Genomic DNA, 27002 nt, shown 5'->3' with positions numbered 1-27002 from the left:
CTTCAAACTGTCTTTACCTGTTTGTCCAGGTATTCTAATAATAATAATAATAATAATAATAATAATAATAATAATAATAATAATAATAATAATCCTGACAAATGTTCTACAGTCAGGAGACGAAAGAACTATTTCCAAGCACAGTGGCATCTATGAAAAAAGTATATAATGTGTTGTATATGTACAAGATATGATTATACAAATAAAAATAATACATTTGATTAACTCACTCAGTGCCCCCAACGAGATATCTCGTCATTTCAAATCCGAACGCTCAGCACCATTGATGAGAAACTCGTCATTTGTGTTTTGTCACGGGGATTACTAGAAAACACCCTGGCGGAGGTCCCTCATCAATATCTAAGCTGTGGGGTGTTGTAGTGATCAACGGTGCCCTGACGATGACAGCGGTACACCTTTAGATGATAGATTAGCCACTGATGCTACCATTAGCTGGGTGGGAGAAGGAGGAACGAGTGAGATTATGGCGCTACAGAGTGATATTGTGACGTATCCAGCAGCTCACAGTTCCACATACTAACACAGAACATGTGGACCTGAGTGGATTATTGATAATGTTGTGATTGTGAGATAAAACCATCAACTCACCGGGCTGAACGGGTCATTGCTGCGTGTTGGGAGGAAGAGGAAGTTGCGTGTGTGTACAGACTAACGGGAGGGAACGTTGGAGGAACACCAAAATACAGTAAGAAATCCATTCAACTCTGACATAGACAGCAAAATAATAATAATTTTGCCATCAAAAGCCTGGTCTCAGTGTTTTTTTTTTTTAATGTTTTATATAAGGAAACAATGTTCAGATGTTAGAGTTGTCACTAAAGCAAAAAAAAAAAAAAAAAAAACTTTAAAGTCACTGACAGGGTTTTTTTTTTTACAAAAAGGCTGTTTTCTCAGCTTTTTGCTCTGAAACTGAAGATTTGTGTAAAACTTGCTCTATTCAACGGCTGATTACAAAAGAACGGAACGAGCCAGAAACAAATGTTTTTTTTTCATGAAAGTAGAGGCTTCAATCTTTCAGAATCTTCGTCCAATTTCAGATAGTCATAGTAGAAAATATTCTGTGGGTCTTTAAAATCAGTCAAAATGCTCAAAAACGGCTGGCACTGAGGGGGGTAGAAAATTTGAAAATGGCTGGCACTGAATGAGTTAATTGATTGCCAATCGATAATGATCTTGTGATGCAAGATAGATTTAGGATAGATTTAGGAGAAACTTGTCTCCTTTTTTGCTTGTAAACCTATAGCTAGTTAACTCTGACCTTTTACTCGAATGTTCATTGAGAGATATTTCTCTCTGGTCTTCGGAGAGAAAGGACGTGTGTTCACTCGCTCCGATAACACGACCTTGTGAGATTAACAGCTTACAGCTGCAGCTGGACAGCCTGAGAAATAAAACTTGGGCCCAAGACGAAAAGAAAAATGGTCAAAAAACCGCCTGCAGGCGCTACAGAACCTCAAAGACGATCTATCTACAGGGATCACAGCCAAGATAAAGTAGTTGGAAAAGACGCTGGAAAAATCACTGGAAAACCTTCAAAGTGAAGCAAAGGTACTGAAACAACAGAATGATAGGAATGCTGAAGAAATAAAACTGTTGAACGCGAGGGTCGTAGAGCTGGAACTAAAGGAAAGAGAGAAAGATGTCATCATTACAGGCCTAAAGATAATATCCAGGAGTTACGCGAGTGCGTTGAGACAGGCAACGGAACCGAATGACGAAGACACAAAATCGATTGAACAACAGGTCGTTAACTACTTGGAGTCGAAGGATATTGTGTTGAACCCTGACAACATCAACTCCTGCCATCTCCTGCCAAAGCATAATGATAACAGAGCTGTAAAAATCACCTTCACGAATATGAAATTTAAAGGACAACTACTGAAGCAAGGCAATAAACTGAAGGGAACGAAGGTGTACATCAATGAAAACCTGACGAAACAAAATGCAAGCATTGCATGGAAGGCACGCCAAATAAAAAAAGGAGGAAAAATTCTGAGGAAGTGGACAAGAAACTGCAGGATTTATATCACACCACTGGGAGAAGAGAACGGAAAACCAATCCTCATCAAAAAGATGGAAGACTTGGGAAAATACGAAGGATCCACCTAAACAACAACATTACTGATGGTAAACACGGACATGGATCCAGATCTATATAAACACTGGAAACAAGACTCAGACTGTGCTTACTTTTCGGACAATGAATTCAATGTGGAAACCAAGAGTAAAAAAAGTCTGTCACTTATTCATTTCAATTGTCGTAGTATGTATGCAAATTTTGAAAACATTAAGGATTACATTACAACCTTGTACAAGTTTGAAATAATAGCACTGTCAGAAACTTGGTTAAATGAAGAGAAAGGTATGAATTTTATGATAAAAGGATATAAATTTGACTGTAAAAACAGATTACATAAGCAAGGTGGTGGGGTGGCATTATACATAAAAGATAACAATGAAGTGGAGATACTAGAGTCGATGAGTACAACTGTGGAAGGAGTAATGTGTAACAGTAAAAATAACAAGACAAAAGGGAGAGAACAAATTAATCTGTTGTTTGTATCGAGCTCCTAATTGCAAAATGGACATATTTAATGAGAACCTAACCAAAATAATAGAAAAGGCTAAACACAAGAGCATATTGATCTGTGGAGACTTTAATATAAACATTCTAAATCCCTTAAAAAACACACACATCGAAGACTTCATTAACTACATGTACACAAATGGACTAAAACTTCTTATAACGAAACCAACTAGAATCAATAAACACAGTTCAACACTGATAGATAACATCTTCACAAACATACAAAATTCAGATCTAACCAATGGAATATTAATAAATGACATCTCTGACCATCTACCAATATTTACAATAGTTAATGCTAACGACAACATCCACCTAGAAACACTAGAACCAAAAACATACAAAAGTCTGGAAGGAGAAAAACAGCTAGAAAACTTTAAACAACAGATAAGAACAGAAACGTGGAAGGAGGTTTACACAAAACAGGAGGTGAACAGAGCATATGACACATTCACAGACATAATAACTACAATATATGATAAATGCTGCCCTTTGAAACAAATAACAATCAACCTGTTACGGTGAAATTTACGGTTACCTCGTCTTTGACTTGAAAACACACTCTGTGGTGATAAATGATGAAGACCAGACAGGAGAGATGATGAAGTAATAAAAAATGATTTAATCTAAACTAAATCTAAAGGTACAAAGCGGGATGGACAAAGAAGTGGTCTCCTCTGGCCAGAGGAGAGGCGCAAAGAAGGGTCCAAATGTTCCTTTCACACACATTTATACCCCACTGTCCCACCTCCCCCCTTCCACAGACAGCAAAGAAGAGACCGGGGGGGGGAAGGTCAGTCTGCCGGAGGTGACACCTCCGATGTCGGGGTGAAAGTTAGATGTGTGTGTGTGTGTATGTGATGTCTGGGGTGGGTTTGGACCAGTGGCGGCTGCTGGTCTTTCATGCAGGGGAAGCTCATTTTCTGCCTACTTCAGAAAATGTATCTGTTTTTTTAAATGTGAATTCTAGTAGAATTCACATTTTGTTGTCAACAACTATTTGTAGATTATCACACACGCACGTGTGCGCACACGCACGCACGCACGTAGCTGCTGCGCGCTGGAGTGTGAGTGTTTGGTCAAAAGTCTCACAACACAAGCAGTAACAGTCTCCACAAACACCAAAAACAGACACTAGGTTTGTCAGAAGTTGATTCGCTATGAGAGGATCAGCAAAGTCTCCGTGTCAACACAGAGCAACGGACTGAAATATTTGAAAAACCCGCCTGTGTGCTTACAACGTCATACTCTCTGATTGGCTCATTTCGCTGTCAATCAAAATTGAATTAGCCTGAGACAGATCATCCAATCATCATCCATTATTCCAGCATCCGGAACAGACAGATCCAGCCCACTGCTCCATAGACCTCCTGTGAAGCCCGGCGTCTGATGGGCGGGACTAAGTGCGTCATAACCGAGCATTTATCCAATGAGCGTCTAGTTTGACTGCAGTGGATCAACCACTAAATCCTCTCCCATTGAAGTCAATTGAAGCTGAACTTCACCACTGTTTATTAACACTGTGACGCTGCGGTAATGAATGAAGAACGTCACGCTGTCACTGTCAGTTTCCTGTTATAAGAAGCTGATTCTGAACTAAATGAAATGTACACACAACACTACATATTTGACCACTGATTTTAGGGGAAGCTGAGGTTCCCTTGTAGTCTTAAAGCATCCGCCACTGGTTTGGACGTGCTCTGGCCTTCGAGATGAAACAGAGGCCAACTGACATTCCTTTAGAGAAGCTGTATTATGGGAGTATGGGCCCACTGACTTTGCAGGAAGAGGAAAAGACATCAGATAGGAGTGGAAAGTTACAAATTGGGGTATTAAGTTGAATGAGATCAAAAAGCAAATATATGAGTATACATAATTAATCAATTTTGCCATCACAAACCGTAAAACAAACACAATACCCTGGATTGATAAAAAATTAGCAAACGCATGCAAAAAAAAAATACACTATATAAAAAATATCTTAAAGATAAAACATTGAAAACAGAACTACGATACAAAAAATACAGAAACAAAGTCAACACTCTCCTAAGAGAGAAAAAAAAAGAGAATATTATGAAAAACAATTAAAAGAGAATAAATACAAAAACCAACCTTTGGGAAATAATATATTCCATAACTATGCGTAAAAGCAAAGAAGAAGCCACAGATCACTTTATAATAAACAACTTAAAGGAATACAATAAGAAAAAAATCACAGAAGAACTTAATAATTTCTTTATAAATATTGGAATGGAGACTGGGAGAGGAATCTATCAACATCCAACACTTAAATGGAACCATTTTGACAGTGAGAATATAGAGAATGATAAGTATTTAACACTTGAAGAAGTAACGGAAGCAGAGGTGAAAGCAATCATTACAAACTGTAATTCAAAAAAATCCAGAGACGTTAATAATCTAACTATGAGTCTACTAAAAACTATAACAGCTGAAATGACACCACCGCTAACATATACTGTATCAGCAATCTCTCATTCAAAAATGGTATTTTCCCAGACCAAATGAAAATCGCAAAAATCAGACCGATCCACAAGAGTGGAGACAAACGAGATTTTACCAACTATCGACCTATTTCAATATTACCGCAATTATCGAAAATTCTAGAAAAACTGTTCACGAAAAAGCTGGACAAATTCATAGAAGAGAATAATATATTACACGAAGGCCAATATGGCTTCAGAAAGGGACGTTTGTAATGGCAATTTTCCAGATTTTGTTCCACTGTTCCAATGATTGCCATTATCACACAGGTAGGAGTGAAGTCTTACGCAGATGCAATCAATGATGTTCCAGCCATTATTGTAGTTGAGTTGGGTTTATTTGTAATGTTTGATAAGTCAAAAGGAGAACAACACACACCTTTCCAGCTGTTTGTCTGAGTGCTGAGTTTCACCATGAAAGCCTGTCTGGTGAGAACTGTATGTGCTCCCCCTACCTGTTACACCCCTTCCTGTCACCTATGCCCTTAGATACACACACCCCAGTGCCCTTTGGTGTCCCTAGTGGAAACTAATATATAAGACATATCCACAACTAAATATCATGCCAACAATAAACACAAAATGGCTCCTACAACGTTCAACAGCAATGGCTATAACTGATACCACGGAAAATATAAGAGATGCATTAGAAAATAATTGATTAGTATTCGGCATTTGTTTGGACCATAAAAAAGCATTTGACACAATAAAACATGATATTCTGGAAGAAAAACTTCAAAACTACGGCATTAGGCACAACGCCCTAAACTGGGTTAAAAGTTATATGAGAAATAGGAGACAATATGTGGACTTTGAACAAAATATATCAAAATGCCAAACCATACAATGTGGTGTACCACAGGGTTCGATTTTAGGGCCAAAACTGTTCATTCTATATATAAACAACATTTTCAAAGTCTCAAATTGCCTTAAACTAACGCTGTTTGCGGACGACACAACCATCCTACAGTATGTTCAGGTAAAGACATTAAAACTCTAATAGAAACGACAAATGATGAACTATCAAAAATCCAAACATGGCTCAATGTAAATAAACTAGCCCTAAACGTCAGCAAAACAAAATTCATCAGCTTTGGAAATAAAAAAAACCCAGAAAACATTAGACTGAAACTAGACATGGATATAATTGAACAAGTAAAAGAATATAGAGCACTAGGAGTGTGGATAGATGAGAAACTGACCTGGAAAAAGCACATACAAGTAGTTAAAAACAAAGTTGCTAAAAGCAGCTTCATCCTATGAAAATTACCACAAATACTACAAACCAAATCACTGAAGACAATCAGTGATTGTCTTCAGTGGGTCACCCTTGAAATGTGTTTAAATGTGACCCTTACTGGGTCACATTTAAATTACTGCTCAGAAATCTGGGGAAACACCTACAAAACGTATCTTGAACCTTTATTTAAACTACAAAATAAGGCACCACACAACGCACACACAAATGAACTATTTGAAAAGTCCAAATACCTAAAACTGAAAGAAATAATACACTACAACACACAAATTCTCGCATATAGGGCATCACTAAAAACACTCCCATATCAAATACAAAAACGTTTCACATACAAACACACTGCTTATGAACTAAGACATAATAATGTGTTTATACAAGAAAGGGTTAAATCTAACATTGGAAAATACAGCACTGTCAACAGAGCTATTACCAGCTGGAATAACCTTGATGCAGAGACAAAACAAGCTGCAAACTTGGCTAGATATAAAGAAAAAACTCAGAAGACATTTTTACAAGAATACGAGATCAACACATCAATGAGAAAGAAGATGAACTTTTCTTTTGAACTGGAGGAACACAAACAACGTCTGGGAATGAAATCTACGGGGAAGAAGGACGACACGAACAACGATGGAGGAAGAATAAAAAAAAAAAGACGACAACACTGACTACAGATGAGAATAAATCCTACACAAAAAAGGACAAAAAAAAAAAAGAAAAAAAATGAAATTGTGTTCAGAACCAAAGAATGTTTGACCAGAGAGACGAGCTCTGATGTAAATTTTCTGTGTTCAAAATAGGGGACGGGACTCGGATAAGCAACCTGCTTCAATCGTCTCCTTTTTCGGCATGTACAAAAAAAAAAAAAAAGAGAAAAAGAAAACTGTGAATGCAACCATGTCGGAAATAAACTGAATAAATAAATTTTAAAAAATTAAATTGTATTTTGTTCCTGGTAACACACTGCACTTTTTATATTGTATTTAGATTTGCCTTATGGTATCATATTGTGTCTGATCTTGTAATTATTTAAATATTACAAATGCAAATTTAAATAAAAATTGTTAAATAATAATAATAATAATAATAATAATAAAAATAATGATAATAAATAAAACAAGCCTGCTCTGAGCTGTGTAGGCCATATTGTTCATAAAAAGGCCATATCCAACTCATGCGTTTACTGTATCTTACGTGAACAATAATGAAATCAGATCTGCAGACCAAACACACCCCCACAGTGCCACCTGCTGGTCATTTCTTGTAACTCAAGAAATTCAACCAAACAGGTTGTCGCTGATAGTTTAGACAGAGGCAGCAGTGGTTGTATTAACGTGGTTTTACTTTGAAAAGCACAGGCAAACATGAACCAATCACTATCAAAGGGGTATTGAAGCACCGCCCATCAACGACTTCCGTTTTTTTTATTTTTTGTCCAAAAAAATGAATTTTTTTTTCAGTGTTACAGTGGATAGAAGAATTTGAAGTGAAAAAAATAATAATCCTTTCTGACTCAAGCTCTGTTCTAATGGCAATTCAAAATTTTAAGTCTTCTAGTAAACAGGATTTGGTGAATGAAATTTATGAAAACTTGTACAGACTTCATAGGAGAGGTTTCAAAATTTTATTTTAATGGATTCCAGCACATTGAGGGATAAGCGGTAACGAAGCAGTGGATAAATGAGCAAAACAAGCACTTACTTCAAATGACCCTTGTATGCACATACCTTTTAGTAGGACAGAGGTAAAGTCATTTATTAAAAGAAATATCATGGCAGAATGGCAGGCGTGTTGGGACTCATCAAACAAATGTTCTACAGAGCACAGTGGGTTCTAGGAGGTGTTCCACATGCGTCCATGAGAATGTAAGTCCATGTCAGATATAATGCTTGTTTATTGTTTTAGTGTAATTTGTCGCTGTTTCTGGTACTTTTACTTTGTTCATCGATGCCTTATATCTCCAAAGATTTTTAAAACTGGGTCCATTCATCAATATCTGATAATCAGCCATATTTCCTAGTATTTGCCAGTTCCTATACACTTCGTGGTGTTTTCTTTTTTTACTGTATTCACCGTGTTTTCTTATGAGCACATCGTTAATATGCAGGCTTCACTCTACCCACGTGATGCGCGCTAGCATCCAGTCAAATTTAATCCTTTCTTTGCCAAACCTAATTATAATCCCGGGTTTGTAGTTTTAGGCTGGTTATCAGAGTTCACTATATGAACTCATTGACAATATAACTAAATATGCACGGAATTTTTAGTTTTATGTCCTTTTCACACTTAGGTTATTTTATTATTTATTTATTTTTATATAGAGAGTAGTAGGGATGTAACGATTCACTCAACTCCCGATACGATTCGATTCACGATACTGGGTTCACAATACGATTCTCTCACGATTTATTTTACAAAATGGGACTGTAGACAAATTTTTTTTTTGGGAAAAAAACTAGAAAATACGGTACTATTTTCCTTTTATTTTTCATTGTCAAAAGAATTCCTTGATAAACTATTCAAAACAATGCAATTTAACTAAAAATAAATCTTGAATGAAAAAAATAAAGGAATAATACAAATGAAAATGAAGCCTATTAGTTTAAATTCTGGTTCTATAATAAACAATGCAAAACTGCATAATAGTTCTTTTTCTTTTTAAAAGTGCAACTGAAAATGTATTTTGTTCCTTAACAATTGGACTTTTAAAAAAAAAAATTACGTCATATTTGTTTGGACCAGCAGAGGGTGCTGGTAACACAGTGGTCGGTTGGCATGCAGATATCTTGCAGTGAAGAAGAGAAGCTATGCTAGCAGACAGAGCTAATAGAAAAACGTGACTTTTACAGATATTCAAGTAATATTACAGATATTCTTTCGGTGCTAAAGGGGTAATGAATCATTTATTAACATATTTAAGAGTAGAAGGCAGCCAGAAAGAAAGTATTAGCAGACTCCGCCCGCCGCCTACACTTGTGGATAGCGCCCTCTGCTGGTTAAAAAAAGTACTGCGATTCAATTTTCAGAAAATCGATATCAACTGTGATACCTAGGAATCGATTTTTAACTGCCTTACGATTAATCGTTACATCCCTAGAGAGTAGTCATTTAGACTTCCTATTATTGTATTTATTTAATTGTTACCACTTAATAATCATTATTCTGTAAGTATAGAAACTGTGAACTTCATTATGTACAGTGCTATCTTTCTCAACCTGCAATAAAGGGTGACATGAGTGTGAATCCTGTCTCTCATTGTTCAGGCCAGACAACCTGGGGAGACTGAAGAATATGAGTTAGTCCTAGTTACAGTCCTTACCTGAGGTCACAAGTTTGGGTCTCCTTTTTGACACCTCCTTTACACATGGTTTCTGTTAAGCTGCACCAAGCTCATCTGTTTGATTCTGTTATTTATTTACGTGATTGATTCTGTTATTTGTGTGTTTAATTATGTTAGAATTATTGATGTGTTTGTCTGAAACTTTTATTTACAGTGTTGGGAAAGTTCATTTTTCTACACAAACTAGTTCAAAGTTCAGTTCATCAATAAGAGATGGGCGATATTCACAACAACAACAAAAAACAAAAATCATCCCGATAATTTCTGGTATTTATCACTATAACGATAAAAATCATAATAAATAAAAACTTTTTAAAAATCACAACTTAGTGTAAACAGGTTCCTTACAAACACAAATACATCTTAGTTCATCAACACTAGACACATTTAAAAAGGCTACAATAGAGGGTTTTTACGGCGAGTCATCAACCCAGAAGTTGCCATTTTGGAGATTGGAGGTTCTAAATAATCAATTGGGTGTTGATCTAACCATATAATCATTGCTGAAACCATTGCTTAACACTAGAAGTCCCACAGAGGTGTCAAATGAACTTTTTACCTATAAAACCCAGAGAGGTGTCATTTGACCCAAAGAGAACACAAAAATTATTTATTTTTAATGACAGTGTGGTGTGAGAAATGTGCTAAAGAACAACTGTGATTTGTTTTCAATGGTTTTTATTTAGAAGAATCTCCTTCATCCTCTTATTGAGACTCGTGACATACTTGGCACTACCACGGTATCTCTCTCCTACATTTGCCACATGTGTATTTGTGGCAATGAACACATCGCACAGTTGCGCGATTGCTCTTGCAGCAATGGTTGATCTGACACTTAGCCCTTTTCCCAGGGCCAGGTGTAGGCGGTTGTTGTTGGCGCAGTTGCTCTTTGAGTGCCTTCTTTTCACTCACATGAGAGTTAGCCAACTCTCTTGCTAGCTGAACCAGGAAGTCCACCCGTCTCTCCTGCACCCCGGTGCATGCTTGATAAAGCAGATGTGCATTGAGTGCCGCCATGTCGATCATGTTGTAGAACACGGCCATCGCCGTGTTCCTGTGCGCACACTGTACTCCCGCACCATCTGGTCCATCACATCCACTCCGCACTTTGTGGTGTTGTATTGGGTGATGGTGTTTGGCTTCCTTTTGATGGTTTCCTCAGTCTCAACCACGCTGTGCATGCTGCTGAGAATGTAGACGGTCTTTTTTCGTTTGGGCGCATACACTGTCAGTGTGGCACCAGTGGTGGAAAACACCTAAAAAAGAAGAAATTGTTGTTATTATAGCGGTTTTAAACACAATGACACACTCAGAGGTGTTGATGGAATAAAAAGACCAACAACATACCTGAGTGGTGAATTCCTTGCGGTCCATCTTTCTAGTTGACTGAGGAATTTCCCGGCGAATCTTGTTGACTGTCCCGAGGATGGTGGTTTTCCGGCTGAGCAGTCGTCGTGCAAGTGTCAGTGATGTAAAGAAATTGTCCGTGGTGACCGTCCTGCCTTTGTCCATAAATGGTTCCATCAGCTTCATCACCACACTCTCAGAAAGTCTCTCCTCACTGGGACGACTGGGGTCCTTTCCAAGATATGGGAGGACATTGCAGATGTACTTTGTTTTCAAATCACAAGCCACCCAAAACTTTATGCCAAATTTGTCGGGTTTTGTTGCTATGTACTGCAGGAAACAGCAGCGAGTCTTCGATGGGAAAAGCTGTTCATCAATTGTGATGTGTCGACCAGGGTTGTAGCATGTGATGCAGTTGGTAACAAACGATCCCCACACATCCGAAATTGCAGCAAACTTATCTGTCTGCACTCGCTCACTGCGCGTAAACATGTCATCAAATCGTAGGTGACGCATGATGTCTTGGAAACGGTTTCGTGACATAATTCCAGTGATAAGTGGGTTTCCCAGGCATGCTGACCAGCTGTCACGCAGAGATGGAACCTTGGTCACCCCCCTCAAAATAATAACAGAAATAAATGCCATTAGTTCATGGAGGATCATGAACCAGTCCGTCTGCTCCGTTTGCCGTGCATGCTGAATAGTCCATTCTTGAATGGGACGGAGCATGCCAACAGTAATGAAACAGAGGAAGCTCTGAAGGCGACTCCTGATTCTTCTTCTGGCCTTTGCTGTTGGCTCTCCATCTGCAGCGTACGGTTCCATTGGAGTGAAACGGAGAATTGTACCCACATGTTCTTCATGCCACACTGTGCCCTCTTTCGCCGTCTCTGTGGGCTCACTCTCCAACCGAGCTCTCTTTTCCAGATGAGGAGCAGTCTCGTCATCTGCAATGTGAACAAATTCAAATTATTCTTTTCTTCGGTTTTAAATAAAAATAAAGTCAGGAAATGAAAATAGGATGTTTGGGAAATCTAACCTGAAGACAGCTCAGAGTCCGAATCCGAATTTGGCTGAAGGTTTATGTCCTCCCCATCTGAGTCACAAGGGTTTGCATTGTTCAGGATCAATTCCAACGCTTCTAGAGTGGTAAACCTTCTCTGCATTTTGAGTAGAATACGTGTGGAGTGTCAGCAGGTGGAAGCAGCCAGCTATTTATTCCCCACAGCACAAAAGGCTGCATGACAACATGGTATTCCAGGGGTGTCCAATTCCGGTCCTCGAGGGCCACTAATCAGCATGTTTTAGATGTTTCCCTCTTTCAACACACCTTATTCAAATGATCATCCAGCTCTGCAGAAGCCTGATAATCATTTGAATCAGGTGTGTTGGAAGAGGTGACTCTGTTTCTTTCAATGTTTGTAGTCTGTGTTTGTTCTCCCCCAGCATCAAGCAGAACGAGTTAATAAACGGGGCATTGTGACTTTAGCTTCCAGGGCACTTCCCCCTAACATTCCAGACTTCCATTGTTAGAGTCAGGCTCTCCCCCCTGCTGATTTCTCAGGTGATTCATTTACAAATGAATAGATGCACATTGTAGCCATCAGAGTCGTCAGTTTGGTCCTAGAGTTCATTTGACCCTGCTCTGGGACTTCTGGGGGGATATAGAAATCCCTGGGACTTCTAGTGTTAAGGCAAAGAAAAGTGCAGCAGGTGTACATGTCCTGTTTCAACATTTTGTTGAAATTTTCCACTCGCAGTTATTGCAGCCACTCACCCCTTTCCTTGGAATGGTCAAGGTCAATGCCATACAGTATATGGCATTATTGAAATCTTTGTGTAAACAGTTAAAAACTAACTTTCTGAATTACTTGTGATGTAATTTGTAACATTGTGATGTTTTTGAATAACATGTTGAAAAGATTATAACGGCTCAACCACACTTTATGTCTGTATTAGTTATTGGAGTCAGGTTACACACAATCACAGTAACTGTGAAACAGATGACGTGAGTGAAAAGCATAAATCGCCCTGCACATGAGAATCAGGGCTCTTCCTCCTTGATTTTCTTCAGACTCGGTTGTAGGTGTGGTTGAGCCTGAGATCTCATATTGAACTGTTTCCTGCACAACCTGGTAGAATAAAAGGTCAAGTAAGACTTTGAACTGTGATCCTTCCTATTCAACGAATAAGAATAGATTAATTCCAACAAGATAAGCAGCAGGTTTACAAACAGCACACAAACAAGCAAATCCTGAATTTTGAGAGGAAATGGTGAACTATTGCCATGTTTTTGGCTGTACTACTCGGTCAGAACGTGAAATACATGTGGAGTTTTATAGACTGCCAAAAGTTATAACAGATCAGGGAGAACAATGTCTGTATTTTATAGTCAGTAGTTCTACATCAGGAGAGCAGTGACATAAGACTAGCTCACCGTTATTGCACCAGTTGTTATTGATGTACATGTAAACACCGTCGCCCTCATCTCACGTCTTACATTTAAATCCAGCTTCAGGTCCAGTTTGTTCACCAGGGAGCAGACATTAGAACGCAGGATGGAAGGAAGCGGTGTTCTCTCAGGATTAGCTTTTAGCTTGGTTGCTAACCCCGCTCCTGCCTCCGTTCCCACCGCTTACGTCTCATCTGCTGGCGGACACCGCTGGTACGAGGCTCCGCTGCTCCACAGGTCGCTGGATGTAGCCAGTGTAGTAATCTGAGGATTGAGGTCCAGAGTAGTGGCATCCAATGGACTATAACTGTTTCATTTGCCTGGTGGTTGTATACTATTTTAGAGTTACTACGCTGCTGGTTCACTGTGAAATTATTAGAACTGACTGAGTTATCTGCCGATATACAGTATATCCGTTGCTAACGCGAGCCTCTGCAGCCGCAGCCGACCTCTTCTGCTGTGTATGAGCGTGGTGAAATCCAGGTAGTCCAGATTTTTGCTCGTAGATCCTGGTTTAGCTTTGCTAGCCACAAGCTCCTCTTTTCCTCTGATAACTTGTGAGATTGTTCTCCCTGTTTTGTGATGATTTTTGGCAATGTATAAAATTCCAAATATGTCTCACTGTTTGAGTGATTGGTACAGCCAAATACACGGCGATTGTGCACCATTTTGTCTCGAAAGTCGGGATTTTTTTTGTCTGTGAGCTATTTGTAGACCTGCTGCTTTATCTGAAGAGTTCATGAGTTGATATTTTATGGAATATATTTGTGCATGTGGATCATCTATTAGTGTTATTGTATGTAATTCATTTATTTCCTCACTTGAAAAATATTTTTTTTTTTTAAAAAAGCACATGAAATGCACAAATAACTTTATTAATGTTTTTACTGCTGAAGAATCTTGTTTATTTCATATTTGAAAATAAGTTTCATAAAGTGATGATTGATAAATAATTCTGATTTCCTATAATTAAACCAGATCAAGCTGATGATTTAATCATTCAGTATATTAATGTGTAATAATCTCAATAGTTACATTAATCTAATGGGACCAGCTTTGTCTGTGAACACGTAAAATACAATATTGCTTTTCACAAATTGGGACAGATGCTTAGTGACATTATTATTAATGCTAACAATTATTTCACACAACATGTGACATGTTTAGCTTTTATTCTTCCATAAAGTAATAAATCTGACCATAAACAAATCAATGGCTCTCTGTGGTTTTAAGACAATAAGACGTGTTCTTTTTATTTGGTCTATTGTTCCTTATATGGAATGGTTAGCATTAGCTCTTAGCTCAGTCTGTGTGTTGGTGTGTTAGCTTAGCATAGTTAGCTTTAGTTGAGTTTCCAGTTCATAATCGTTGCTACAGGTTCATCTCTGTCCCCGTGTTTGTAGAACTTTGGGTGGATCTGATGGAGGAACTTGAATAGGTTCCCTTTGTTAGATGTTTATCTGGTTTTAACCAAGTAGTGGTCCATGATGTATCACAGCATGGTAGCTTCAGGTAGCTGAGACGAACACCTCACACACACACAGACGGTGGTGTGTGGTGGAGAATAATAAGTTGTTGACAACAAACAGGGGCAGTTTTGGTTCGTGGAACACTTTTTTTTTTTTTTTTTTGAGGCATTCTGGGCTAAATTGAGGGACAAATGGCCCTCGCTAATTTCCGACATGGGAATTTATCGTTTCTATCGTGGGATGACATATTCTTACCGGTGAGAATGTATTTGACAATAAATCCTAAACGATAAAATATCACACATTCCTATTCATCAGACAGAAACGTTCAGTTCAAGTTTGTCCAAAAATATGAAGGAGTTCCTGAAATAAGAAGGGTTTTCATCTTTTTAACATCACACTTTGGACTACTGTAACTCTCAGAAAGTTGGCTCAGTTGGACTTTACACATTGCAGTCGTGACATTACGGTAATTCCAGCAGGAGGGGCAGAGAAACAGGAGAAGAAACACAAAAAAACAGCAGATTCAGCATTTATTCCATCTAGTAGGTGATTGGTTCAGTTTTTTTAAACAAGGGGGATGTATCTTTTTAACCACAAAATGCCCTAAAATGCTCTCTCCTCCTCCTTCACCTCTTCCTTCTGGTCCTGCTTTCTGACTTTGTCCATTCTGTACTAAAAGATTGATATGAACTTAAAGCTTTGTTTTCCACATTGATACACTTTAAATAATGCTGCTAGTGGAACTGAATATACCACAAAAGTTAAAAACACACAAATCTTTAACGTTGAAATGGTAAAGTATGACTGTTGGCCTGTTGAATAATTAAAATATTTCTTCATTAAAACTGAACATCCATCCGTCTCTACAAACTATACATAGATATCATGTCTGCCACATGTATTAATGATGTGGATCCATAGGAGACAAGTAGAATCTCTCTAAATAAAAGAACCAATTGTGCTTCTTCTGGATCCTTCACTGGATCCAACAAACTGCACCAAACTACTGATAATCTGCAGAATTAGCTTAGATTTAATTTAGCTTCAGTAAATGAAAAATGTTTTAGAGGACAATAAGGAGGGATGATGAAGCTGCTCAAGTGCAAAGTTATAACTCTTATTGAACCAATAACTCTAGAATAGAACATCAACCTCAAATTACGTAATAATAGGCTACAGCAGTGGTTCCCGTCACATTTGTCCACTGAGCTCATTGAGCATAGTGATGGACTGCATGTGGGGTGCGCTTATCTAACCTGGGGGGCGGGGAAAGCGGAGTGAGAGAGCGTACACGCGCAGCGCAAACATGATTCCACACCAAAAAGGAGGACCTCATCAGAATCATCATGGACGGACCAGAACTGATGGACTATGATACCAGGACAGATGTTCAGCTGTGGTTCTCCCAGAGCAGTGGTCTGCAACCTGTGGCTCTGGAGCCTAATGTGGCTCTTTGACTCTTTTCAAATGGCTCCCTATAGCTTTAAAAAACTATCAAGATATAACAATGTGTTAACCTAAAATAAATCAGGTTGTACAATGACTCAGCACTTTCCTACAACATCTACAGACCATCAACTTTCCTCCACCTGTGACTAACCTTAAGTTTTAAATCCCTGGTAAGAAACTAAACCAACAAAAACACTATTTCTGGAAGAAAATACAGATTTTAATTGTGTGGGAACAGATTCATTTAACCACCAATGTACAGGTTAAATATGTATGTTTTATGTGTGGCAAGAAATGAGTAATTAGCATGTGTTGATCACATGATCATGTGTTATTATATTCATGTTACTTTTCATAGCCTTTCATATACATGAACTAAAAAAATCTTCTTTATAAACATTGTGTTCATATAAACTGATATGTGTAAGAATTTAAAGATGAAGATACTGTTTTATTTCTTGATGTCAATTTATTTTAAACTGTTTTTAATTTTCCATTTACATGATCAATATAAATCACATCAAATGAAATCAAACATTATTCTATGTAATTTTATATAATATAATACACTGTATTGTCTTCATAGAGAAGGTATTTATGGCTCCAGGAGGACTTTAATCCAGGTGAGATGAGGTTAAATGGTTCCTTGTAGTGTAAAGGTTACAGACCCCTGACCAGGGGAAGAGGGTTAGGAGACCCCACTATCAGAGCTGGACCCTCTGAATTTAATTCATGGGGTGAAACAATGTAGATGCTAAGTTGGTTATGCTCATGTTAACTTAATTCATGTACAGCATTTCTGTAAAATAAAACAAACAGAATACATGTAACCTGTTGTTATACTTTGCTGTTATATAATTTTTTTTTGTTACGTCCTCTTTTAAAATTATATAAAATAAATGACCTGTTATTTCAGCCACTGCTTGTTGCAGAAAAACTTAATATTGACACTAAATTAAAACATTTAGCAAAAACAGTATATCTCGAGTCATTGTCAAACATTACTTCATACCAAACTACGGTACGCTAGTTAAGTCCACTATTCATTAGCATGCATGGCTATGCTGTACACTCTCCCCACCCCCACTCAAAAAAAAAGGAAAAAAGGGTGCGACCAAATTCTGTGATAGTGTGACCAACAGAGAAGGTTAGTCGCACCAGTGCCACCACTGGAAAGGTTAGTGTAGAGCCCTGACATGGCAGAAGCACCGGGTCCGAGCGGCGAGTCTGCCGCAGTGGCGTCGTCATCAGTGGCATCACTAATTTTGCTCAAAAAATCAAACTCCAAAAGTCCCATTTGGGACTATTTTGGCTTTAAACAAGGTACAGACTGTAAAGTAATAGTAGATTCACTGTGCAGGCGCTGTCACCAGCTATAGGAGCCAAAGGTAGGAACACTTCCAACCTCTTAAAACACCTGTGACATCACACAGAAAATGCACAGGAAATCAGTTCCTGTTTATTGTATTGTATCGTCTATTGTTTATTATGTTGGAGAAGAAGCATTATTGTCAAATAGATTTTTTTAAAAAGACAGTGGATTTGTCATTACAAGTTGATTATTTATATCAGTTAAACATAAATTTAATTCTATCTTTGTTTATTTGTTTTTTTTATTGCTTATATGCTTTTGTTCATGTACTCTTATCATGCCCCAAACGACACTATGTAATTAACAAGTATTTCTGACTTTTACAAATACATAAACATAATAATAATTAAAAAAGGCTTCAGTATCGCAATATTACCCGGAACCGTGATACTTTGTCAGGTATAGTATCGTGGTTACTCATTTTGGTATTGTGACAACTCTAACTCTGTGTGTGTTCAAGGACCACGAAGCAGCTCACAACTGCTGGACATGAACCAGGACCAGAACCCAGCTGTGTGTCCTATAAAAGTAATCAGTCGATGGGTAAACCCTATCATTTCAAACAAGGTCCATCTACTGACCCACAGTGAGTCCATATGAAGGCCTGTGGTTTGTATCTTCCTGATGGTTCAGGTTCTTCACACAGGATTTATTTGTACCTGAAAACAAAAGCAGGAAATCACGTTTTTTATCAACAGCTTTGATTGTGTTTATCAGAGAGAAACACTGAACTGTAGCTGAACAAATGATGAAAACCATCGCCTCTGAACACTTCCTCTATTCCACTTATTTGAACTTCAAAAATGCGTCTCCTCACCTTCCAGTGCATCCAGGCTAACACCCTCCTTTACCTCACATGACTTCTGAGTCCACACACCACCACACGCTTCCTCCGCTCTAACAACTCACCTGGTCTCTATCTCTCAGGACCAAACCGGTAACCATGAGAGATCAGCCATTCTGTGCTGCTGCTCCTCGTCACTTCCAGTCACTCTGAGGGCACCGCAGAAAAAAGACCCAAAAACCTGTTCATTCAGGAGTTTCTCTGATGTTTGAATGGTTTGATGAGATTCACACAAATCAAATGTTTTCACATTCACATTATTAGTTCTATCACTATTGCTGCCAGATGTTGACGCAGACCATCTGCTGGGGAATATTTTATGTTCAACTCTTTTAGCTCAAATTCTTAAACACTAAATATGCATGCTAAAATAATTCAGTGATTCAAAATGGATTTAAAAGCAGACTGATTTACTTCTATAGGTTAAACTCACATGAGCTGACCTATGAAGGAAAATTTCATTATCTGTATCTGAATCACTTTCTGTTCCAGCCTCACTGCACTGCATCTCTGAAGGAGCTCAGTGGCGCTGTTTTTGCCTGTGTGCTATTCTCCCCCTGTACTTAAGTTAGTCACTGCATGCCCTCATCCCAGTTACGCACTGTGGGTGGAGCAGCCCTGAAATATGGGTGTTGCAAATCAAATCTGGCTTTACGCGCATTCTTCGTTGTGCGTAAGTCTTTTTCCTCTTACGCGCTTCTAACCCTAGAATAAGTGCAGCGCCCCCATAAGGTGAAACAATATTTTACATTAGAAATTTGGACTTAGTTACATTTGAAGCCACACAGACTCGTGCGTCGTGCAGCAGCAGCTGTGATCACTCAGCTGCTGCTGTGTGATTAATTAAAACTGTGACAGACACAGACTTCTGTCCACGTTGGTCACAGTGATTCAACTATTTTCATATTATGTCCAACGTAAAGTCACAGTTTGATCCACTTCAGAGTGAAACAAGCTGTCATATGCAGATGAGGATGGAACACAAACTGTTCACACACATATTTTAATGAGGCTCAGGTCACTTTAAACTATTTATATTTAAAACTGTGTATTATGGAAGTTAATAGTTCTGTTTCACTGTAAACATCCCTCTGTATTAAAGCAGGACGATCTGTGGACACATTATTTCCTCATATCTCCATCATCTAACTCAGTCACGCTTTACAGTGATGATGATGATGATGATGATGATGATGATGTTGATCATCATCATCATCATCAAGGAAAGAGATGTTAACTGTGGCTCAGTCACACTGCAATAATCTGATCAAAGATCTGATAAAATCAATCTGTTACATTGTTTATCAATGAAGGCCTTTCCAATTAAAAGTGAACTTTATCATTTTCATGGATTTCAATGACATTTACAAGCGTTGAGAAAACTCCATGTTCCGTGATTTCGAGACAACCCAAAAAAATGACATCACCACCTCCTTTCCTTCAGCACGCCTTCATTCACACATACGCACTTTTTGGTCTACCTTACGCGTGGTGGGCGTGTCAGCAGCCTGTACAGGAGAATACAGAGAGAAGCGCGTAACTACAGGTGCGTAAAAAAACGCTTCAGTCCAGATGGGATAATAGATCCCTAAATGATTCCACCTAATCAGCCATTTGACATGATGTTAACAGAAGTTCCTGTCCTTTCCTCCAATCAATCAATCAATCAATCAATCAATCAATCAATCAATCAATCAATCAATCAATCTTTTATTTGTATAGCGCCAAATCATAACCAATGGTATCTCAAGACTCTTTACAGTAGAGCAGTCTTAAGGACGGACTCTTCATTTTATGGATACACACATATGCATATATACGTATATACACATACATATGTATCCCACACCCAACATGAATTCATCATGGCGGCAAGGAAAACCTTCTGTTAAGCAGCAGGAACCTTGTGTGGATCCCATTCCTATGATGAACAGCCATCCACGTTATGCTGTGTTGGGTGTGTGCAGAGGAAAGGGTGGAGACAGAGTTGTTGAGACTCTGTAACTCCACACTGAGGATCCCACGGACCTGCAAGACAAAAGCCAGAAGGAGAACAGGAGCAAACACACAAGGGAAGAAGCAGACATAGAGGGAGTGTTTGAGAGAGGAATGGGACCCTCTCCGGTCCCTCTCTAGCCTAAATGACCTCTCTCTTAACGCCCTCTCCAACCTCTCTCCAACCGAGCATGCCAGACCCCCCCCCCGGCAGTCTATGCCTCTACTCCAACTGCTCCTCAGCATGTTTGAGTGTCTGAGTGTGACTTCTCCACAGCCTCCATCAGTGCAGTTTGAAGGATCTGGATGGTTCCTCTGGAGCTGAGCCTGACTCCATCTTTACGGTGTGTACATCTACAAAGACACACTAAACCTGTCAGCCTGTGATCCAACAACAGCTTCGAGAGCACAGGTCACCAAGACAAATTCCTCGTGTGCATTCATACACTCTTGGTCAATAAAGTTGATTCTGATTCTGATTCTGATTCTGAGGCTCTCTGATTATTGGACGATGCCTTCTGTGATCACCTTTAATGTGTTTCTGTTCCAGCTGCTGGAGGACATCATCATCGGCTTTGTTAAGGCTGAACTCAAACACATGCAGAAGATTGTAGATGGAGATAATTCAGAGAGTCAGATGGAGGGTGAAGATGAGGAGCAGAGGAGCAGCAAGGAGGCCTTTCTGAACATCACACTTGATTTCCTGAAGGAGATGAAGCAGGAGGATCTGGCTGAGCGTCTGCAGAGCAATTAAGAGCTTTTGAACATCTTCACTGTGAGGAACATCAGATGAAGGTTAAAACCAGGATTCAATCTGAGACCTAATCTGAGGAATCATCTACACTGAAAACAACAGATTGTTTTATCTTCAATGTTTGAACCTCCTTTGACATATTCACTTTAACATAAAGTTTGTCTTTGTAACCCAGGTTAACAGTGTTTTATCAAAGTGAAAGCATGTTATAAACAAGAGTAATAAAAAAGAAATAAATAAATGTGAAAAGAGTTATTAAATAGGTAAATATGATAAAATGTTTTAAAACGTTTTTCATATTTTATTTATTTATAAGAATTTGTTAAAAGTTTAAAACTGTGAATTTGTGAGTTATTTGTTCAATCTACTTTAATAAAAAAAAAAAAAAAAGTGTATCTTCCTATTAAGCACGCAGCTGCGTGACCCATGTGATTAGCATCAGCCAACCGGATTGTTTCCCGGAAATGTACCTGCTAAGCGAGGGAGACATGCACGGAGCTGCTGCTGCTGCATAAAAAGGAGAAAAGGAGACCAGGCAGAAACATACACGGAGCTTCTGCAGAATAGAGAGCAGTGAGAACGCATACAGGCGGTGCTGCTGCGGGGAAGGAAGAAAGGAGAGCAGAAAACTAGTCTAAAAGTTGTTGGATAAGTATTTTTGCTTTCCAACCTGTTCCAGTGCGGAGATTGGTACCGTGATAAACGGGACTTGGTGAGTGAGAGAAAAGTATTTATTTTTTTATTTCATGTAAATGTAAAGCTATGGTAGCGTATTTATGTTGTTTTTGGTAAAATGTGAAGGTGTAAAGTGCATTTAAAATCTAAATGCAGGCACAAGCTCTGTTCGCTGTTCCGTCTTTCTGCTTGTGTCCGCCATTACGTGATGGCGGTGCTGCTTCAAAAAGCAACATTTACGGACAGAAATGCTGTCATGTTCTGTTGGTTAAGTTTAGTTATTCTGTGTCTTTGTTTATTTTGAGTCTAGTCTTGTGTTAACTCTTGTCTGTGTTTCAGGGATTCCTGCTTGTGGCTCCACCCCCCAGTGATGTCTGTGTGAGTGCTTGGTGATTGAGTAGCTCCCTCATGTTTGCACCCAGGTGTGGCCCATTCCTAATCAGGCCTCCTCCACTATTTAATGAGTGCTTGGTCACAGTGTGGTTGCTGGTTCGTTGTATGATGTCAGGTTCGTTGTCTCCCTCTTTGTTTTCAACTGTGTCTGGTCTTGTTCCCTGTTCCTGCTCCCTCCTGTTTTGGATTTAAGTTTTGTTTTAAGAGGAATAAACATGGACTGGTTCCAAGAACGTTATGCGTCTATCCTGCCTCCATCTCTCCTTGCATTTGGGTCCACACCCACACCGGACCGTGACAAATGCACATTATCGTTGTTTTAGAGCTACCCAGTGTTTTTATTTTATGTATTCATACCCATTTTATGTTGTGTATGATAGGCCATTTAGTGTGGGTTGAAAAATATCCAGCTAAAGTGAACTTTGAAGAAGACGTGTTTGAAACAAGATGGCGAGCCGCTCTCGAACCAGCCTTCGAACCACGTGGACCTTCTGAGCTGTGCATCTGCCTCGAGTGCTACGCCCTCTGCTGATTGGTGCATGGTTTTCATCTGAACTGGTAGGATTCACCCATACTTCTGCAACACTGCAGAGGATAAAGACTGAACTGAACTGCTAAGTCAGAGTGAAGGGAGAAGAGACTTTTGTTCTGTGAAATACAGATTTGATTCAGCCTTTTGCTGAATTCTTTTTATTTCTATTTTTTGTATTTTTATTTTCTAATAATTGTAAAAGGGTATTTTACAATGGTGTTTGTTGTAAACAAACTGTCTGTTACGGCTGAATTTACGGTTGACCTCATTTGGAGACATGATTCATTGCTCTGGTTGAATGATGGAGTCCAGGAGAAGCATTGATGATTTTATATAAAAAAAGTTTATTCTAAACTAAGGAAAAAAGGTCCAAGATGGAACAAAATTAGCGTCCGTCCAGGCGGACGTCCGATGATTGAGTGAGAGACAGTTCTGATCCAATACGTATATTCCCCTCAGTCCCCCTCCCTCCTCCCGTTGTTTTGGGGAGATAAGGTGGTGGCTTTTGATAAGGCAGTTTGACCCAGCAAAGTTGAAGACATGAAAATCACACAATGGAAAGTTACCCAAGGCTTAAGGATTAAAATATATGAACTAATAATTTCGCCCCCCACATGTCCAACTTAAAAGCTACCTAAATGTGATTCGAACTAATTAGTTAGCTTATGATACCTTGAAACACTTGAATAAAACTAACTTGAATAGAAAATTAACTAAAAGGTTGCAACCAGTAAAACTCAAAATAGATCTGAAACTGAATTAAACACACAAAAAAGGGTTTAACAAAAAGGGATTCACACAAAATTGTGATTTTGCTATTGTATGTTTTATGTTGTCATTGTTGTATGTCCTTATTTTTTATTTTTTTTCCTAATACAAGCCGGCTATTTAAACTTATCCTCTGGTCTGTGGTCTTTTACTTAACTTTCTGTAGTGTTAAGCTGTGAATTTCTCCAGCAGTCGTTCCTTACCAAATTCTTCTGGTCCATTCTTGTGTGATACACTATTAGATGATATTACCCTGTAATTACCCCACTAGGGCGTTACATCTTCTTTTAGGAACCAGAGCTTTATGATGCCGACGTGAGCTGAAGTCACATTGCCTAGTATGAATGTAGTGCGTGAGTGATTGTTGGTGGTGGTCGAGGGGGCTGATGGCGCACTATGGCAGTCTTGCTTCTGTCAGTCTGCCCCAGGGCAGCTGTGGCTACAGTAGTAGTTTACCACTACTAAGTGTGGAGTGAAAGAATAATCCCTTAATTCTGTAAAGGGACTTTGAATGTCTATGAGACTACATAAAATAACTATACATTCACGTACTTATAGCGCTGTGAGGACGACTCCATAACATCAGCAGGCTCTCCTCCTGGAAATCCTCTTGCCGGGTTAGCGGCGGGCTGCTAGCTGATCCATGTTATTGGAGATAGATCTAACATCATTTCCTCCTCGATTCACAGGAGATGTCGGGTCTGCATAGGCCGCCATAGCATTAGCACAGAGTGCTAACAGCTGATGTCGGCTGTAACCAATCCAACCAGAATTTCCCGACACGATCACAAGCCTTCCACCCTATCCTTCCACAGCGTATTGTAACATCTTTTGCCTGAATCTGGTGAATATCGCGCAGGTTTTGCTCCAAAAAGACTTCTCCCAGGCGTTACAGACAGAACCCACTCTGGACAATGACGGACCAACCAAAAGTAAATAAGGAGGGCGGGGCTTTTGCAAAAGGTCAATTGTCTTAGGGGATACGTGAATAAAAATTGGAAATTAGAATATGAATAAAGCAGCAGTCAGGAGCCTCCATGCATTGCACAAATAAAACATTGGACTCTGTAAGACTGCCCTCTAGTGGTGACAAAGAAACAATCTCATCAAAATAGCTCAAGGGGGTACATGGTTCAGGATTAAATGTGTAAAGGGGTACAGGACTGTGGAAAGGACTGGCCTACATAAAACTGAAAAGACTTACAGCTGGTATATCATGGGATATAATTCTAATCTTCTGCTTTATCTGTATCCAGTACAGATGAAAGAGAAAGCTCTGAAAATGTAGTTAAACCTTGAGATTTGTATTCTGTAGATTGATTAATGGGATTCTTAAAAAGGAAGTGTATTTATTTATTTATTTGACTGGGACAGTGCATATTCATGAACATCTGTAATAGTAGTATTACATTCATTCTATTACAGTATAATAGTAGACAGTTAAAAGTTTCCTTCTTCAATTGTACGGCGTTAAAACTGTTGGAAGCAAACATGAACCATTTCTGGTCCCTGGAATCAAAGAGGTTTCACTGGTTTCTATTCTAAGATCTAACTTTGGCACAACAACAACTCCGCCTGCATCTGATGACTATTTGAATATGAAAATCCAAGCTTTGCTAAGGTAGCACCACAGAGCCATTTCTAACTCACTTAGAAAATTACAATTACAAGTGTTACGGCTGAATTTGTGGTTGACCTCATTTGGAGACATGATTTATTGCTCTGGTTGAATGATGGAGTCCAGTCGGAGCATTGATGGTTTTATAAAAAAGATTTATTATAAGCTAAGTAAAAAAAGGACAAAGATGGAACAAAAAGAAGTGACCGTCCCGGCGGACGTCCGAAGGCAGAGCCGCTCCCTCTAACAGTTTCAGCTTAAGGTTTTATACAGATAAGAAAAGAGTTCCACCCTCAGGAGGAGAAGGAGGGAGTCAGTGGAAACATGTGAGGATGATGAAGATGTTATGAGGAAGGTTCGGGCGCCAGTCCTTATCTGTCCTTGATAAGTGTGTGCGTACGTGTATATCTGCATGTGAGTTTGAGTTTTGGCCTTCAGCTGTGTTGCTGTACTGTTTAATCTAACATGATTCAGCTGTTCTAAAGTGCAAAGAGTAATGGAGTCATCATGTATTAAAACATGACAAATTGTACACATGAACATACATTTGACGATATGATGATGAATATAAAAATCGCCATAACACAAGTTACAATTTCCTTTATCAGACGCTTTTATCCAAAGTGACGAACAACAAAAGCAGTAAGGTTTTTATTAACCGTCACACCACCACTGCCCTGTGCAGAAATTAATCAAGTAATTTTGAATAGTATTGATTTCAAAAGGTGAGATTGATATTATGCACATTTGCTCTTTTAATTTGACACTAATCTTCCAGCAAGTATCTGAGTCTGGATCTTTAAAAGATAAAGACCAAGTCAAAAACCTTGGTGTTCTGATTGACTCAGATCTGACATTCAGCATCAGATCAAAAACATCTTCTACCACCTAAAGAACATCTCCAGAGTGAAAGGTTTAATGACTCAGAAAGATCAGGAGAAACTGGTCCATGCTTTTATCTCCAGCAGACTGGACTATTGTAATGGTCTTCATCAAACATCTACAGCTGGTTCAGAACGCTGCAGCTCAGGTCTGAACCAGAACAAAGAGGTCAGAACACATTAGTCCAGTTTTAAAGTCTATACACTGGCTCCCAGTCAGCCTCAGAGGAGACTGTAAAGTTCTGCTGCTGGTTATAAATGTGTGAATGGGTTTGGTCCAGAATACATCAGTGAGATGTTAGTCAGGTATGAACCCAGCAGGTCTCTCAGATCTATGGACACAGGTCAGATAGTGGAGCCCAGAGCTCACAGTAACCATGGTGATGCTGCTTTTAGTTGTTATGCTGCAAAGAAGTGGAACAAACTGCAGCAGAGCTGAAGTCAGCATCACATGTGAACATTTTTAAATCAAAGTTAAAGGTACTTTTTTTCTCTACTGCATATGATTGAGAGAGAGATTTATGTTGTAATGTAATGTGTTTGTTGATGATTTTAAATGTTTTTACTGATGATTTTAAATGTTGTTATTGATTTTAAACAATTGAATGTTTTATCATGTAAAGCACATTGAGTTGCCTTGTGTATGAAATACGCAATACAAATAAATTTGCCTTGCCACTTAGTACGTAGTACGAGCTTTTAACCCACATTCCTTTTACTGCCGTGGTTTAAAAAAGGTCACT

General features: G+C 38.8%; 1 protein-coding gene across 1 annotated transcript in view; it reads left to right on the top strand.

Moving 5' to 3' along the window:
- Positions 1–20933: 20933 nt before the first annotated feature.
- LOC114477622 (NACHT, LRR and PYD domains-containing protein 3-like) overlaps positions 20934–27002 on the top strand; it is a 425926-nt gene continuing 419857 nt past the window's right edge. The window contains exons 1-2 of the mRNA XM_028470046.1: positions 20934–20982; positions 21189–21387. Of these exons, the coding sequence (XP_028325847.1) occupies positions 21237–21387 (151 nt within the window). The 5' untranslated portion in view covers positions 20934–20982; positions 21189–21236. The remainder of the gene's footprint in view (positions 20983–21188; positions 21388–27002) is intronic.

Source organism: Gouania willdenowi, chromosome 16 (assembly GCF_900634775.1).
Source record: "Gouania willdenowi chromosome 16, fGouWil2.1, whole genome shotgun sequence".
Lineage (NCBI taxonomy): Eukaryota > Metazoa > Chordata > Actinopteri > Blenniiformes > Gobiesocidae > Gouania > Gouania willdenowi.
This window is presented reverse-complemented; position numbering and strand designations above follow the sequence as displayed.